This window comes from Miniopterus natalensis, chromosome 3 (genome assembly GCF_054644295.1).
Source record: "Miniopterus natalensis isolate mMinNat1 chromosome 3, mMinNat1.hap1, whole genome shotgun sequence".
Classification (NCBI taxonomy): Eukaryota; Metazoa; Chordata; class Mammalia; order Chiroptera; family Miniopteridae; genus Miniopterus; species Miniopterus natalensis.
In genome coordinates this window covers 42,073,585-42,090,963 of record NC_142083.1, presented here as the reverse complement: position 1 = coordinate 42,090,963, position 17,379 = coordinate 42,073,585, and the positions used below count along the sequence as shown (strand labels likewise).

Sequence of the window (17,379 nt, the reverse complement as noted above, 5' to 3'; positions counted from 1 at the left end):
GAAGGAAATCTTACCTTTCGTGACAGCATGAATGGACTCGGAGGGTATTACACTCAGTGAAATAAGACAGTCAGAGAAAGATAAGTACTGTATGACTTGACTTATATGTGGAATCTAATGAACAAAATAAACTAACATAAAATAGAAACAAACACATAAATACAGAGAACAGACTGACACTGTTAGAGGGAAGGGGAGTTGGGGGGCTTGGTGAAAAAATGTGAAGGGATCAAGCAACAACAAAATAAATCTCATAAACACAGACGACAGTATGATGGCTGCCAGGAGGAAGGGGGGGTGGGGGAGGCAGGAGAGGTAAAGGGGGGTAAATGGTGAGGGAAGGAGACTTGACTTGGGGTGGTGGACACACACTACAATATACAGATGATGTGTTATAGAACTGTATACCTCAAAACCTACATAATTTTATTAACCAATGTCACCCCAATAAATTCAGTTAAAAAAATAAAATAAAAATATTATAGAAGAAAATATCTTCTGACAAAACAAATGATGTTCACTTCTCCCCCGACAGCAGGCCAGGAATCCAATGGCAGTTAATTTTTTAAAATATATATTTAACACATTTAAAAATTTAAATTTATACTTCACAAAGGCTAAAAAGGAGAGCATGACGTGTTAAATCACTCACCTCCATGGGAAGACACGTCTGTACATGGGCAGATGTTCCTGGATGTGACACCACTGTCCCATTTTTAATTTGAAAATGCGTTTTGCACATGTATCCATCAGAAGAGTCCTGTGTTTCATCACCAAAAAATACAGAAGAAAGTGACAATTATTTTAAGAATTCATCATTCTAAGCACTACAGCTACTCATAAGTTCCAAACCAAGAAATAAAAAACTAAGTACATTAAATGAGATGAGATAATATGGATAAACTCTTCCAATAATTAGAAGTTTTAATTCCCCACCCTTCTCTCACATATTGATCCTCTCCTTTCTTAAATTAAATTCCCACCCCACTCCCATTTTTTCCCCTAAGCACTTCTTAGCACAGAAGTCATAGAGCAAAGCTTTAGATTGGCAGCTGGTAAAAAGCACATAAACTTATAGAAATATCTTGTCCATAAGTAATATTGATTTTCATGACATATACAGAAAGAGAAATTTTAGGAGAACTTGCAACAGATCTTGAAATTAGGGACTTTCCATTTAAATTTCTGGATCAAGGCAAGATCTCCATTAAAATGTCCCAGGAAGGTATTTATGCAGCACCTGCCTGAGCATTTGCAGGAACATAAACTCGACGCCCTTACACCACCGTCACCTCCATTTCGGTACATGGGACATTGTTCATTGGGAAGGTGTTGTCTTACATTGCATTGAATTGTTTCCCTTTAACCTTAACTCACTGCTCCTAGTTCTTCCCACTAGCATCTACTCTTTTCCACAGAGCCATTCTTCAAAGAGTTGAAGATCATTACCACCATTTTCAAATGTGCCTTGAAAGATATGATATCCAAGCCCTTCACCAGTTGCATTTCTCTCCTGTTTTTTATACTTGCTGTTCATTTAATTTATTGTCAGTTCTATTTTTTTTAGGCAAAACTTGTTTGAATTCAGTAAAGTCATGTGTAAAAATGTAATACCTTCTCATGTACAAACATACTCGCATATCAGTAAAAATTATTAATTCTTCACCAAATTGCCACACTAACATTCACATTTTAATAGATTTAAAATAATTATAATTAAGAAAGATTTGGATACTTAATCTGATGCAGTAAAAAATATAAAATAGCATTTCAACTAAAAAATTCATAACTCATTTAAATACTTTTACTACGATTCAAAAATCCTATTTTTAACTATAAAATAAGAAAAAAGTATAGTGTTTGTAAGCAATTTAACATTGAATATATTTTCAAATTATCATGCCAACTATACAAGAGCATTTGATTTTAGGTAATTGTACTGGATTAGACACCATCCCCTCAGAATTCATGTCTCCCCAGAACCTGTGAATGTACCCTTATCTGGAAATAGGGTCTGTGTAGATGTAATCAAGTTAAGATAAGGTCATATTGGAATAGGTTAGACTCTAAATCCAATATGATTGCTTTCCTTATAAGAACAGAGAAATGTGCTGTAGAGACACAGACACACCGGGGAGAAGGCCACAGGAAGACAGAGGCAGAGACTGGAATGGTGTATCTACAAGCCAAAGAATAACAAGGGTTGCCATCAACCAACAGAAGCTAGAAGAGGCAGGAAAGGATTCTTCTCCAGAGCCTTTGGAAGGAGCATGACCCTGCAGATGCCTTTATTTCTGACTTCCAACCTCCAGAACTATGAGAAAATTAATTTCTGTATTTTAAGCCACCCTGTTTATAGTCTTTTTATGGCAGCCCAAGAAAACTAAGAAGAAACTACATTTTTTGAGAAATATAGCAGGACCTTTACAATGCCTCCCAGTTAACTGGGCTGACATCCTGCCTGCAACCCCAAAGGCGTCCTGCTGGTTGGTGGTGATCAGCACCAGCTCTGACTGACTGAACTCAACTCATTCTGACTGGTTGATGCAACTGTAAAGGTTCTCAAACATTTTGAATATCCTTCCTGCCTGTAAGGTAAGCATTCAGGTATCCAATACTATCAGCTTTTATTATTTCATTAAGGTTCTGCATTTTACAGATGAAATTATTTTAAATTCTAGTTCTATATGAACCAACCACAAAGTACATGGCCTTCTACCACTGAAATCTTTGTGTTTACACAATGTAAATGACTTTGAATATTGACTTAAATGACAAAGGAGACATGTAGCTTCTGCTGTTGTTGCTTTTTACATCAAGTATCCATTCCCCCTTCTTTTGGATCAGTAGCCACTTTTCTTCTAAGGAATCATTCCCTTCTCCTCTGTCAGTGTCGACATGGTCCTCAGATCCAGGAACGGTCACTGGTGGCCAATCAGGACACCAGTCCTGCTGGCCTCAGAGACTCAGAAGGGCAAATGATCCAATCAAAACCAATGAGATGTGATTCAGGACTGTGGGGGGCAGGAGAGGAGGACAAGACTATTCCCTTTTCTACTGGATTTGAATCAGAAAAATAAATGCCTGGGACTGTTGGCAGCCACCATGTAATTAACTGGAGCCCGAGAATAAGCCAATACAAAGGGAAGCAAAGGCAAGAGATGCAGAGAGACCAGGTCCTGATCATACTGTTTAAACCAACCATATCAGAAGCTAGCTCTACCCTTCAATTTTTCAATTACATGGCCCCCAAAACTACCTTCTTTGCTTCACCCAATTTGGGTTGGGTTTTCTGTCACTTGCAACCAAAATATTCTTTGTATAAAATGACATCTATTGTGTTTATTAGTTTAAAACTAGAAGATTTGCTACTCTATTGTATTATCACTCTTGTTATGACAGATAATCAATAGTTGATTATGTGAAGATTTACCAAATACAATAAAACCATAACGCTATGTGTTTGTGAGAAAAAGTACTGACAGTCTGCAATTTAAAAATAATTGAGCAATACAGAAAAAACCTGTTCAGATATTCAGAGAACAGTTAAAGCTAAATTGTGTATACTGAATATAATTCATCAAATGAAGGCAGCTGTTTTATTTCATATTTTCCTATACCTGAGTGCTGGCTATACAACCTTTTCTGAAGGGAAGCCACAGTTTAATGAAATTCAAATTACAATGCAAAATATGTCTCCTTTGACATCAAAAGAGGTAAGTCAAAATTTCCTTTGTACCTATGTTATAAAATCTAAGTAAATTACTTGGTCTCCTTTCCCATGAGTTAAGATAGAGAGATATGTCATTTTAATATCACTTACAATTTAAGGAATTTTAATTTCACTTTGGGTAAATTCTGATACTGTTTATTAGCGTCTATCAGGAGGTATGCAAGGGGTTTTGATCCAGCCTATATTTGGTCGTAGCAATTTTTCTTTTCAGTATCAATCTCTTAAAAGTCAAGATTAGCCTTGAAAAATTAAATATAGAAAAAAAAGTTTATAGCATTTTAGTTTTTCTTCAAACACTTACTTCCACAAAAATAAGTCTTTCCCCTGCATCTCTTTAAGGCAGAAGAATATGTTTTGTTCATCGCTGTTGAAGAATGCTATTTTAAAGACAACATGAGAACCTCCACCCTGAACCAGCACTACAGTCCATCAAGGATGGTAAGCAAAGTTTAACTCATATCTCCCCTGACTATTCCAGTAAACGCTCCACTTTGGCTTCCCTGAATTCTTTTTGTACTTACTATAGCTTACACTTTAACGTAAAATCTTATTTAATTTTTTTCAACATTGGTTAGTTTTATTTCCTCCAGTCAATCCTAAATTCAGAGCCCAGGCCTCACGCCTGGGGGGAAGAAAGGACGGTAAGCCAAGTCAGGGTCCTTAGTATAGAGTTCTGGCTCATTCCACGTAAAAACCTGGTCTCCACGGAGTCTGAAAATACCCCGGACTTGCATGGGAGGAGCCAGGAACAAAAGGAACCTTACAGTTTATCCAGTTCAACCCTCCTATTTCAGAGATTAGAGGGTGAAAGACTGAAGCACTTTTAAGAGACTTGTCTTACAGCTAATTAGGGGCAGAGCTGCAAGGGGATAGCAGGCCTGTTGACCCCAGTGTTCTTTTGACTACACTAAGCAAATTCTGCCAGAGAGCAGAAAAATGCTTACTGTAGACTCTCTGCCTGGTGTAAGCCAGTACTTTGCACATTGAGTAACATGCTCAAACCACTTAAGTGTGGTCTGGTGACAAGCAGCAGCCTCAGGGTCACCTGGGTGGGAGCCCCACCTCAGACCTCCTGAATTGGAATCTGTATTTAATAGGATCCTAGGTGATTCATGTGCACATTTGGAAGCATGAAGGCAGCTTGCACGGCAATCCCTGACTCAAAGGGACTGCAAACTGACAGCATTAAACAGTGGTTCTCAACCCTAGCTGCACTTCAGAAGCACCTGGGGAGTTTTCAAAATGCTGTTGCTAAAGCCTCACCTCAGACCAGTGAAGTAAGAATCTTCTGAGTAGACGCTAATGCAGCAACCAGGGTAGAAAACCACTGCACTAATTCACCAGAGTTCCCCTTCTGAAGTCTGAGAATGGTTGATCAGTACTCTGCAGCTGCTTTAGGAGAAAAGACCATAATTTCCAACCTGTCGGAACACCGAGGTTCACTAGGAGCTCCCATGAGCTAAACTCGGGTCTGTGGATGCTCATCTTGGAGCTGTGATGTACTGAATTGCTTTTTAAGTGGTCCTCACCCCACCTCAAACCCTACTTTCTGGCACTTGCCCAGCCTTGACCCAATCCTCTGTAACTGCCAAAATCTTACAACTTAAAACTGTCACTGTCCCATGTTCAACTACATTTCAACCATCAGGACTCCTTGCTGCCCTCTACCACAGAGCAGGTTGCTTCTAATAGCTCCTATTAGAAGAGAAACTAATAGGAAATGCTATAATCCAGACACCACTAACAAAAAAGGGAACACTTTCTCACAGTCAAAACTCCTCACGTTGTCTACATAGAATGCCCTTCACTCAGGAATAAAGATTTAAATGAGAAAAACAATACCATAAATGTGCTGGATGAATACATTGGAGAATATAAATATATATATATGTGTGTGTGTGTATATATATATATAATATTAAAAAGATATTTTAAAAGTAAATAAAAACCTCAAAGTCGTAATAAAATATGGATAAATTCTACTTTAAGAAAAAATTCTTAAGATCATATAGTCAAAACACAAACATCAAAGTGTGAAAAAATTATTTGCAGCTCTTATTATAGAAAATGACTAATTTTGTCAATACATAGTTTTAATTTCCTCAATATATTAATAGTTTCAACAAATCAAAGGAAAAGGCCAACGGCCCAATAAGAAAACGAGCAAGTAATATAAACAGATAGTTCACTAAAGAGGAAGTACACATGGACGTTAATCACATAAAAGTAGGTTCGATGTTACCCGTAAAAAATGCAAATTAAAATTATATGATACCAGTTTTTTTACCTATCAGATTGGCAAAGATCAAAAAGCATGAAATACACTATGTAGACAAAGATGTGCATTAAACAGGCAGGTACTCTCATACAGTGCCAGGGGCAGGGTAGTCTAAATTAGTATAACCTCCCTGAAGAGCAAGTTGGCGATAATTATCCAAATTAAAAATGCACATATCTTCCACCCAGAAATAGTACTTACAGGAATTTATCTTACAGATATAGCTGAACATTAGGAAAAATAATTAATGCAATGATAAGCATTAAAGTATTATTTTCATAACACAATATTGGAAATAGCCTAAATGCCTAAGAGTGAGAATTAGTTAAATAAATTATGGTATATCTAAATAATGGAATGCTACACAGGCATAAAAATGAGCAAGTTCTATAACCATTGATATGGGATAAAATCAAGATAGGTCATTAAGTTAAAGACGTGCAGAGCAGTCCATATATATGTACAATATACTACCATTTAACTATAAATGTATTTGCTTGTACGTGCACTAAAAGGACATTCAAGACACTGGTATTGGCAGTGACCTCGGAGTTTGGGTGAAGAGGAAGGGAGGGTTAGGAAGGAAACTTACATTTTTACTGTACAAACCCTTTTGTGCCTATAAATAAATAACTTTCATGTTAAACAAATACTTCATTCATTGCTCTCTGAACATATGCCTCCAGGCCATCACATTGCTGCACTACATTCCAATCTTAAACTTCTAGGGAGAAAATGTCCTGAAGGCTTTATAGAACCCTAGAGAGATAACCAAGTTTTCTAGTTTGTGCTGACTGCATATTGGATGGAGATCTAAGGATTTCCTAACAAAACATGTTTGAGTCTGCTTTCTTACAAGCTGTCAAGGGCTATGCCACCCAGGGAGCTATGTTATGCCTGTTGGAATCCAACTACCCAAATAACTATAGGGCTTCTGTTGTTGGGTTTTAATAAGCTTTCAACAATCTTCTCTAGAAAAACACTATTATCTAAAATAATTGGGTGGTTATCTAAGAGCCTCAGCTCTACTTTGGAATAAAGAATTACATGTGGGACTTAAACTCAAGTTAACTGCCCAGAATGACCAGCTGCAGGATGGGCTGGGCAAGGCCACTGGGAGGAATTAAGACATGTGGAAGTTTCTAGGTCACTGCTGGCACTGACCAGCAGAACCTTCAGGGTTAATGGAACCTTGAGGAACAGGCCAAACCTGGGCTGAAGACCTCAAGCAGTTGTCCCTTTCCCTTGGTGAACAATCACACCAAAACTACCAGTAGCTGCCCAAAGCTGATTAATCTTGGGGACCAAAAAAAAAAAAAAAAAAGTAAACACTGCTGCTGAAAAGAAAAGCTTACACTGAGTAGGTCAGACATAAACTAATAGCTGTCCATTTTTTAAAAAATGTGTTTTTAGTAATTTTTTTTTCAAAATTTTTAGAGAGAGGGGAAGGGAGAGGGGGAGAGAGAAACAGAGCCCCCAGCACACACCCTGCCCAGCAATCAAACCCACAACCCAGGCATGTGCCCACAGTGCATGCGAGGATGCTCAACCCCTGAGCCACACCAGCCAGAGCAACCGCTGTCAAATGCCAAAGTCAGATAGTGCAGGAAAGTAAGTGTTAGGTATTTGGAGATCCTGAAGAACAGAACTTCTGGACATGGTGCTATGTATCCTCCTCTCGCCCACCCCCAACACCTGCCCAGTCTCGCTAAGTCTGGTTTCAATTTCTGATGCTGTTATACCTCCTCCGTGATGTGCGGATCCTGGCCAAGGCTGACTTGGATGCCTCTGAGTCAATATCAAGAGTCACCAGATCCAATCAAAGTAGTTCATGGGTAACTCACTTAGGCAAAAATTCAAGAGACCCAAAACTTAAGAAACCAAAAACCCAAAAGTAAAAGTAAGAATATAACATATTTCACCTTTAATGAATACATCTAATTTTCCTTGGTTTTGTAGTATTGCTTTCTATCTTTTTTTTTTTTTTCGTAGTACCGATTATTGCTTTTATCTCTGTGACCTAACATGTGAATGTCTACTGAACACATTTGCTCACTTGCTGGGAATTAAACCACACACAAAAAACATTGTGACCACTGGTCTTTGTTTGGAGATTTTCTGACTCTGTCCAGTTTAAGAGAGGTTTCTTAGCATGTCTATGGTATGAAATAAAAGAGAATCTGTAGGATTTTGACTTGAAATGTCCTCCCCTCAGCAGCAGTGTATCAGAAGGTCATTCTGCCTTCTATCACAGTCCTTAGTTCAATAGTGAATCCTGTGTACATTAACATACACATTATATACTTTTATTAGGTTCAGATTTCTAATCAACCTATAAACAAAGCACAGAGGACTAATTATAGTTACTGAACAGAATCTAAATATATGATAAATCTTGGTAATGTAAAATAAATAATATAATTAATTTAAAAATCAGAGGGAGGAACAGGAAGGAATGTGAGAGATAGTATACATACACTAAGTTCCTCATCTACCACAGCAAAAATCAACAGTGATTGTTCAAAGATGAAAGGTCAGGAAGTAGATGTACACTGTTTAAAGTTACAGAAATAACTATGAGAGTAACTCAGGAGCTATTCTTCATCAATAAGGGTTCCATTAAACAAATTTAAATCATCCATACAATGGAATACTATGCAGCTATTAGAAATAATATAGTTCTGTATATGCTTCCAAAGAAAGATATCCATGATGCAATGTTAGGTGGAAACCATAAGTTACAGAACAATTATTTCATTTATGTATATATATATATAAATGTACATACATATATTTATATGTGCACCCAAAAAATAAACTACAGAATTGAGTCAGAGGAGAGGGAAGAAAATATTTTCATCTGTATTTTTATATCTATGTATTATTAGAATTTTTACAATGATCCTGTATTTTTTTATTGTAAAAATTAAATAAAATAAAGGTACAATCCATGAAAGAAAAAGTAATATTGTGCTAGGGAGACTAAGGAAAGTTCATTAAAGTTTTCCTTCACTTTCTGCAATCAATATGATTCTAAGAACCATAAAATATTCTTCATACAATGTGAATTTTTGTTTTTATTTTCTCTTTTATAAACTAACCATCTAGCCCAGCTGGGCGTGGCTCAGCGGTTGAGCATCCACCTAGGATCCAGGAGATCGAGGTTCGATTCCCGGTCAGGGCACATGCCCAGGTTGCAGGCTCGAATCCCAGTTGGGGGCGTGCAGGAGGCAGCCGATCAATGACTCTCATCATTGATGTTTCTCTCTCTCTCTCTCCCTCCCTCTCCCTTCCTCTCTCCGAAATCAAAAAAGATACATTAAAAAAAAAAAATTATAAACTAACCATGTAGTTGGTAAACCAAAACAAGGCCAATACTTCTTTCCTAGGTCATTACCTAATTGTAGCAGATCTTCACTTTGTCCTTCAGGTGGACATTGTTTTATGCGATGGAGGGCACCTCAATTTCCAACTCCATTCAATGAAGAAACGCTGAGAATCCCAGCACTGCGCTCCTTCGTATAAGAAGTCCAGTTTTCTTCAAATGAGCCTGTTCCCTCTCCCTGGCAGGACCATCTCCAGCCCTCCCTGCTTCCTGGATGAGCAGGACACCCCTCCCCTCCCTGAACGCAGGTCAGAGCACAGCCAAGCCAGTGGCCCTGAGGAGTAAGGAGCAGAAGAGAATCAGCCCCTAGTCAGGGGAGACTTTATCTGGGGGACGTGCACATGCGTACGTAGAACATGCACTTACCCTGCCTGCTTGTTTAAGGAAAGTTTTTTAAAAATGGCTGCGGTTTAAATGATGCTTAATCCCCTCCCCTTCTCGCAGCCAAAGCATCAAAAGTAATTTAGGTCACATTGGTTCCATTTTCCTTGTTAACACTTTGCACAGATAGCTCTATAATGTTTTCTTATTAAGCATTTGTGGGACTTCATTCTCTTTTCCCTCTTTCACTTTTTAATAATGTTTGGTTTCCAGGTTTTCCAACTTGCCCATTTTGAGTTTCCAATTTTCAGTTCAGAGAAGTGGGACCTCTGTGTGTGACCTCATACTTTTTATTATATTGAACAATTTGGTTTTGCTTCCCAGAGCATTCCTGCTTATTTGTGCCCAAGGAATGGCCAATGGGTGCTATTACTGATTGGCGGGGATATGGGGAGCTGGCTGTAGCAAAATAACTTCTTCCTGATTTTGTTTCTACTTCCAAGTTAAGTTTGTAGAGATTTTAACATATTTTGTTTGCTCTAGTTGAAGTGTCCTCAAAGGTTTACCATTGCTTTTCTAATATCGTAGAGAAAATAAGAAAAGAAACATATAGATGACTCAAGTTCTGACCTTCCCCATCTTGACTTCTGGATTGAAAGTTACTCCAAGTCTTATTCCTTTCATAAATAATTTCTTTTTATAATATTATCTGTTATAAGAGAATTATTCAAGACACTTAAGAGTATGAAAGTAAATTGTGCTTAATAAAGTAAATTGAAAGAAATTGGATAGTCTGAGAGTAGAAAATTATCAGGGTAGCAAGCTGTCACTTTGAAATCAAAGCACTATTCCTGCAAAGCAGTACAAGTAATTTGTTACCTTTCCCACTCTGGGGGAAGTAAAGGGTGCCTGAGCTTCAGCAGCTCTACTCAGAGGGGCTCTGCTAAGAGGGCAGGAAGAGGGAAGGTGAGTGAGAAAGGAGGGCCACACGGGACCCCAGAATGGGTGGCTCAAAAGGACGGACATTTGCTCTCACAGCTCTGCATCTGGAGCCAAGAAGTCCAAAATCAGCCTGCCCAGAATAGCTGAGGGAGGAGAGCTCATGCGGTGCTCCAGAAGCTGCTCCATATTCCACTAGGCCGTATTCTCATGCTCGCTGGAAACCACAAGGACTCTGACCAAAAATGGGGCTGGAGGCACTACAGCTTTCAGAGAAGGCTCCACGGTAGCACAGTCCTGCTTGCACCCACGGGGTCCAGATGATGTGAGACTGAAGACTCGACTGGAGTCATTCGGCTTGCCAAAGAAAGCATCCAATACCCACTACTTGGTTCAAAACAGACACCGGGCAAGCTTGCCCTGCCGGCGGAGAGGAGGGAGGAGGGAGGCACTCAGCCTTTGTTATTCATGTAACAAAAGTTTCCTGACACATTTCCCAGCGTGAGTCACAGTCGCTGCCCTCGAAGTCATCTCCATCCCAAGCCTGTGCATGTTGAAAGCTCTTCTAATGGATGCCCTCTGCTGTATCTCCCGCCAGAGCCCCTGCTTCCCACAGCCCGACAACAGCCGGTCTCAGGAGAAGGAAGCCTCTTCTTCCGGAGGCCGAAAGCATCCGGAGGCCGAAGCCCACCGCCTCACCCACACTTCTGCTGCAGGTCTTAGGGGCTCTTCCTTTAATACCCCTCGTCCTTCATTTCCGTGAGGCAATCAGATTCTCCCACTGCTGTGTTCCCAACCTTAGGATTAGAGACAGGCGGCCTGAATCGATGATCATATATCTAATGATGTCTTAGCCTAAAATCTGTATTTATTAAATTTCATTTCATATAATGGAGGGACACACTGGTACCCTCCAAGAATTTCTGGATTCTCCTAAGTGTTTCTTTGGTCTTCTAGCCATGAAAAAATAACAGAGACTAGATTTACCCTTCCATGTTAAACAGCTAGAAAACCAAACAAAAATATATGAAATTGGGGTTTTCAGATATTGTACATAGGCAGTGAAGGACAGTGATCTCCAAGAGAAGAGAAACGGACAAGGTAAGTTCTATAAGTGTCCCAGCTCTCTGCCTGGAGAAATTTGTTATAAAAGAAAAGATAAAACGGCAGATAATTTCATTGTTTGCTTAATCTAAGAAGCAACAGAAAAGTAATAAATAAGCCTCCAGAGAGTGGCCAGAAAAAAAGATCAAGAGATAAAAATCAATAACTTTACAAATATAGCAATAATCAATTAAAATCATAAAGGTAAAATACATTATTCCTGGTATAAACAAAAATTGTCAAATATTCAGGAAAATATCTATCATTATGTCAAAAAAAGTCTACAATTTTTCGGTAGAACATGAAAAAAATCCCAAGTTTTTTTATATAACTTGTAAAGTGATTCTCAAATTTATCTTAAAAAGAAAATGCACAGAGGTAGTTTTTTAAAAAAAGATTAATGAATGGTAAGATATCAGATATCAAAATCTACTAAAGAACACTAGTAATAATTAAAATCCATGTTACTGTAACAGAAAAGAAAAATAGATCAGAATTTTGGATCATTGATAGAAGACTAGATGAGTCAATAATAAACTGGCTCAGCATGAAATAAAATAAACTACATTACCACATCATACAATCTCCAAAATAAATGCCAGGTGGATCAAATCCCTAAAATATAAAAAACAAAATAATAAAGGTCTAGAGAAAAATAAAAGAATATTTTCACAATTTGAAGTTAGGAAGGATTTCCTGAGCAAAACCAATCTAAAAGCCATAAAGCAAAAGACTGGCAGATTTATTAAAAATTAAAAACTCCTATATGACAAATGATACTATTAACAAAGTTAAAAGAAAAGTGACAGTCTTGGAAAAAATATTTGCAATATATATAGGAAATGAAGGATTGATAGTCATAATATATAAGATATTCTTACAGATCAATACCACAAAGATAAACAACCCTACAGTAAAATAGACAAAGGGAATAAACAGGAAATTCCTAGAAGAAATACCTGTGACCAACAAGCATATGAAACCCTGCTCAACATCAGTGTGATGAGGAAAATGCAAATCAAAACAATATATCCTTTTTCATCTTGTAGAATGAAAAAATGTTAAATATCAGTAATATCCACTTTTATAGAGAGTATGAGAAAATGGGCATACTCATATACTTTTTGATAGGAGTATAAATTGCTACAGTCTGGAGAGAAAGCTTGTCCATGATTTCATTCATTCATTCATTCAATAAATATTATTAGCATCTACTTCGTGCAATGTGTCATACTAGGCCCTAGAGATACAGCAGTGAACAAAACAAAAGTTCCTGCCCTGGTGGAGTTTACATTCTGGAGAACCAGGGGCAGGGCAGAGAAGACAACAAATAACTAAATGTGCAGTGCAGGTGGTTTTAAGTGCGATAAAAATAAATTCAGGTAAGAGGGGTTGAAAGTGATAGGGTTAGGAAGATGCCATTTTACATAGGATGGGCAGATAGGACCTCTCTGATAAGGTGAGTAAAGGTCTGCAGGGAGTAAGGGAACAAGGCGAAAAGCCATCTAGGGGAAGACTACACTAGATGGTGGCAAGGGAAGTGCCAAGGCCCATGGTGGAAACAGCAGGGGTGTCAGCATGGCTGGAGCTGAGTTGAAGGAGCTGAAGAAGGATATTAAGATAAGATTAGAGAAGGGGACAGGAACCATTTAGGCCTGGAAGTTATGGTCAAAGCTTTGGATTTTACTCTGACTAAAACTGGAAGTTATTGGAGGGTTGTGAGCTACAGTTATATGACTGGATCCACATTTTTAAAAGATCACTCCAGCTGCTGTTGAGAGACCAGATGCTAAGTGAGCATTAATTAGGAAGCTACAGCAATAAGCCAGCCAAGAAATGATGGCAGCTTGGGCTAGAGTGTGCAGTGGAGGGGGTAAGAAGTGGTTGGTTATGAATATATTTTGAAGACAGAGTTAATGGGATTTACTAATGGATTAAGCATGGCATGCAAGAGAAAGAGAGGAGTCTAGGGGAGCTCCAGGTTCTTATCCTGAGACGCTAAAAGCCGATGTTCACTGAGATGTAGAAGTGGCAGGCGGGGGAAGATTAAGTAAAAATGAGTTAAATATGCCTCATAGACATTCAAATGGAATGCCAATTAGGTTCCTGGATATAAAAGCCTGCAGTTGGGCACATGATAGGTGCTAAAAATATAAATTCAAGAGTCACTGGTGAATATATAGTATTTACAGCCAAGGAGCTGGATAAGATCTCCTAGGGAGTGAGTCTAATTAGCAAAAAAGTAGTCCAAAGATTGAGGCCTGGGGCACTCTAGCATTGAGCTGTTGGGAGATGAGGAGGAACCAGCAGAGGAAGCCAAGAAGGAGCAATCACAAGGCAGAAGGAAACCAAGAGGTCAGTGTCCCCAGTACCAAGCAAAGAATATTTCACGAAGGGAGTGATAACGTGCCAACTTTGCACTATCTGTCAAAATGTAAGGTGAGCATGCTCGCTCATTCAGCAGTTCTATTTTGAACTACCTATTCTGCAGAAATGTATAAGTACGCAAAAAAATTGTATTGCATGGATACTTATTAAAGCACTTGTAATAGCAAATTAAATGCCCATAAATAAGGGAATGATTAAATTACAGTGCATCTGAAAAGGGAATAAAGTGCAACAAAAAAAACCTGGGAGAGGTAAGTTGTTGATACGGAAAGACCTCTGACTATGTTTTTAAAAACCTGAAGAATAATCATATAGAATGACTGATTCCAATATATGGAAAAAGGGACACGTATGTATGTGTTACCCACAGAGCAGGCAGGATCACGTGATGAAAGTATAAGCTCCAAATCAGATTTCCTGGGATATAAATTTGGCTTGTCACCTTGGACAGGTTTCTTAACTTCTCTTGGCCTTCCTTTCCCCTTCTATAATAGCCCTCAAAGGGTGGTTCTATGAATTAAATGAATTAAAATACAAAAAAGGTCAGTTTCCAGCACACAGCAATCACTTAGTGTTAGATATTAATAATGTCTTAATAGTGTAGATTATATATAATACATAATAATCACACATATAAGTGCATAACAAGAAATTTTGACATTTACTCCCCAAACTGTTGACACTGGTTTTTTGGAGAAGTTGGGACTGGGAGTTGGCGGAGGGGGTGAGAGGCAGCTAAAAGGGACTTAAACATTTTACCATATACTCATCTATAATACTTGGATTTTTACTAATATACTAATGCAAATTTTACAAAAGTATACGTGCATTTCTTGTGAAATTTTTAAACTTTTTTAATTGAGGAAGGAAAAATAGTAAGTTTATGAATTTCAATGGCTATTTCTGGACATTTCTAATCAATGATCTATGGTTTAACTGACACCAAGAAAATAAATCAAGAATTGGGATAATGTAAAGCAAGCAATATAACGTTTTCTAGACATTTCCAATAAATTTCATAGACACGTGGCAATAAAAATAGAAAAGAGAAGAGCCTAAATAAAATGAAATAAAGGGAAAAGAATGAAATTGAACACAGATTCACAGACTTTGAGTCTAACCATTCAGGCAAATCAAAAATCCTATCTATCACACCTGAGAGAAGCAGTCACCCAGCGTCTCCTTACACATTTCCAGTAACATAGACAGCATGTATTACTAGTCAGTTACACCTTATATTAACCAAATATAGTCCCTCATTGTTCCTACCTTTCTCATCTGAAGCAACACAGAATTAAGTCTCTCTCTTCACCAAGACTGACTTTTGGCTACACATCCTGGCCCTACCACCTTGTCTGAGCAGGCCCAGCCCTGCCCAGTGTGGGCAGAGAGGGCATTCCAAGGAGCAGGCTGCTACACTGCTCCAAACCTAAGGCAAATACAGCGAAGATTTTTTCCATGCAGTGATGCCAACAGGTAGAATGTTTAAGGCAATGTGGTTGTACAACTACATGACTTCTGACTTTGACTAATTTCTGCTTGAAGAAACAACAGGTATTTGCAGGAGAGAAAAGCTAGAGTGTACTCTAGGCACACTCAACCCTTTTATGCATAACCCCAAGTCTTTCTTTCATCATCTCTTTCTTTCTTTCTTTGTCTTCAGTACAAATCCTTCACCAGTTCCTCCCCAGACCTTCCCAAGGTAGAGCTCACCACTCCATGTATGGCTCTGCCTCTAATTACTATTTACTGTATTTGCATGTGTTTTTTTCTCATTATAATGTCATTAGTATTCGAGGGAGCCCGGTTGCCAGGGCAACCAGGAGTGGCGAATGCAAGGCATAGCCTTTAATGAAAACTTAACCCTACTTCGTTTAATTCCCACTGTGTTTTTTGGCACACTTCACTATGTGGTCACAAGAATGGAAATATCCTGCAATTACCCCTTCTTACATGGTGCTGCTTCAAGGTCTTGGGAACCTATATGTATGTCCCCTGGGATACTAACAACACTGTATATTCTCATAAGTGACCTTGATAAGTTCCTCTGATAACAGTAAATTCTCCTTCTGATCAGCACTGCTCATTCAGCACAGTCCTTTGAATACCTAAAATAGTCTTTTTTTCTCCAGATTAAATATTCTCAGGTTTTTCAAGTCGGATAGGATTTCTGGAGTCCTTGCTAACCTAATCACCTGCCCCTGAAAACACTCTAAATTATTTGGTTGAGATCGAATTCACTGCTTCTATACCATCCTGCCCATCTGGTGGCCTTCTCAAAAGGAAAGAAGAGGTCAGTTTGACAGGACTTCTTTTTAGCCAACTTACAAAGGTATGCCTTTCAAAGTTGGGTATGATAATAATAGTGGTTTATCAGGTGATCAAATCAAGATTTAATTTTTAAAAAACCAACTCAGTCACAACAGGCAAAAATGAGATGACACTCAGCATGAATAAAGATAAAATCCTAAAATTAGGCTTAAAAATCCAACTACACAAATACTGGCGTTCTTGCTTAATAGTAACACACACTCTTAAGCCACAAGACCTAGAGATGCCTTCAAGTTCAGTGGGAACCAAAGTGTGACAGGCTGTCATAGGAATTTCTTAGAACTCAGTTTGCAATTGTTATACTTGCAAGATAAGGTAAGGAGAGCAAGGTCAACAGTATGCAGAACTGTTTAAGAAAGCAACTAATGACCACAAAAATCTATTCTTTTCTGGTATTGCTGTCATTTACAATACAAGGAAAGACAGAATCAATGGGGCCAACCACCGAAGTAAGGCAACATGAGGAGCTAGAAGTCAATAGGAAATACGCGCTCACTTCTGATGTCGCGGACTTGGAGAAGGCCAGTGAGAATGCTACCGGACGACAAAACCAGCTGCGATGATGGAAATTTTCCCTGTGCTGTCCAAAACGATAGGCAGCAGCCACCTGCAATGTGGCTAGGGCAACTAGGGAACACAATTTTTATTTTATTTTATTTTACTTAATTTACATTTAAATTTGAATAAGCCACATGAGGTTAGTGGTCACAATATTCTAAAGCACAGCTACATAAATGATTTGCTGCTACAGAGTAAATGTTCTTATAACATTTTAAGATCAGGCTATATTCTTCAGCTTTCCCCCAAGCAAGCAATTGAAGTGGGGCCGAGTCACATCTGAGTCATAGTCCAGAAGGAGATTCTACTGCATGTAGCATCCACTGTAGGCCATACCCTCCA

The 17,379-nt window shown here is 38.4% G+C and overlaps 1 protein-coding gene across 4 annotated transcripts in view; it reads right to left on the bottom strand.

Moving 5' to 3' along the window:
- Window positions 1-17,379, bottom strand: part of ATG10 (autophagy related 10) — a 176,949-nt gene that overhangs the window by 139,580 nt on the left and 19,990 nt on the right. For 2 of the 4 annotated variants that reach the window (XM_016210338.2, XM_016210339.2), the window contains exon 2: window positions 653-760. In XM_016210338.2, the coding sequence (XP_016065824.1) occupies window positions 653-760 (108 nt within the window). Of the gene's footprint in view, window positions 1-14; window positions 115-652; window positions 761-17,379 lie in introns of those variants that run through there. The other 2 variants (XM_016210345.2, XM_087815437.1) reach the window with 2 other exon arrangements.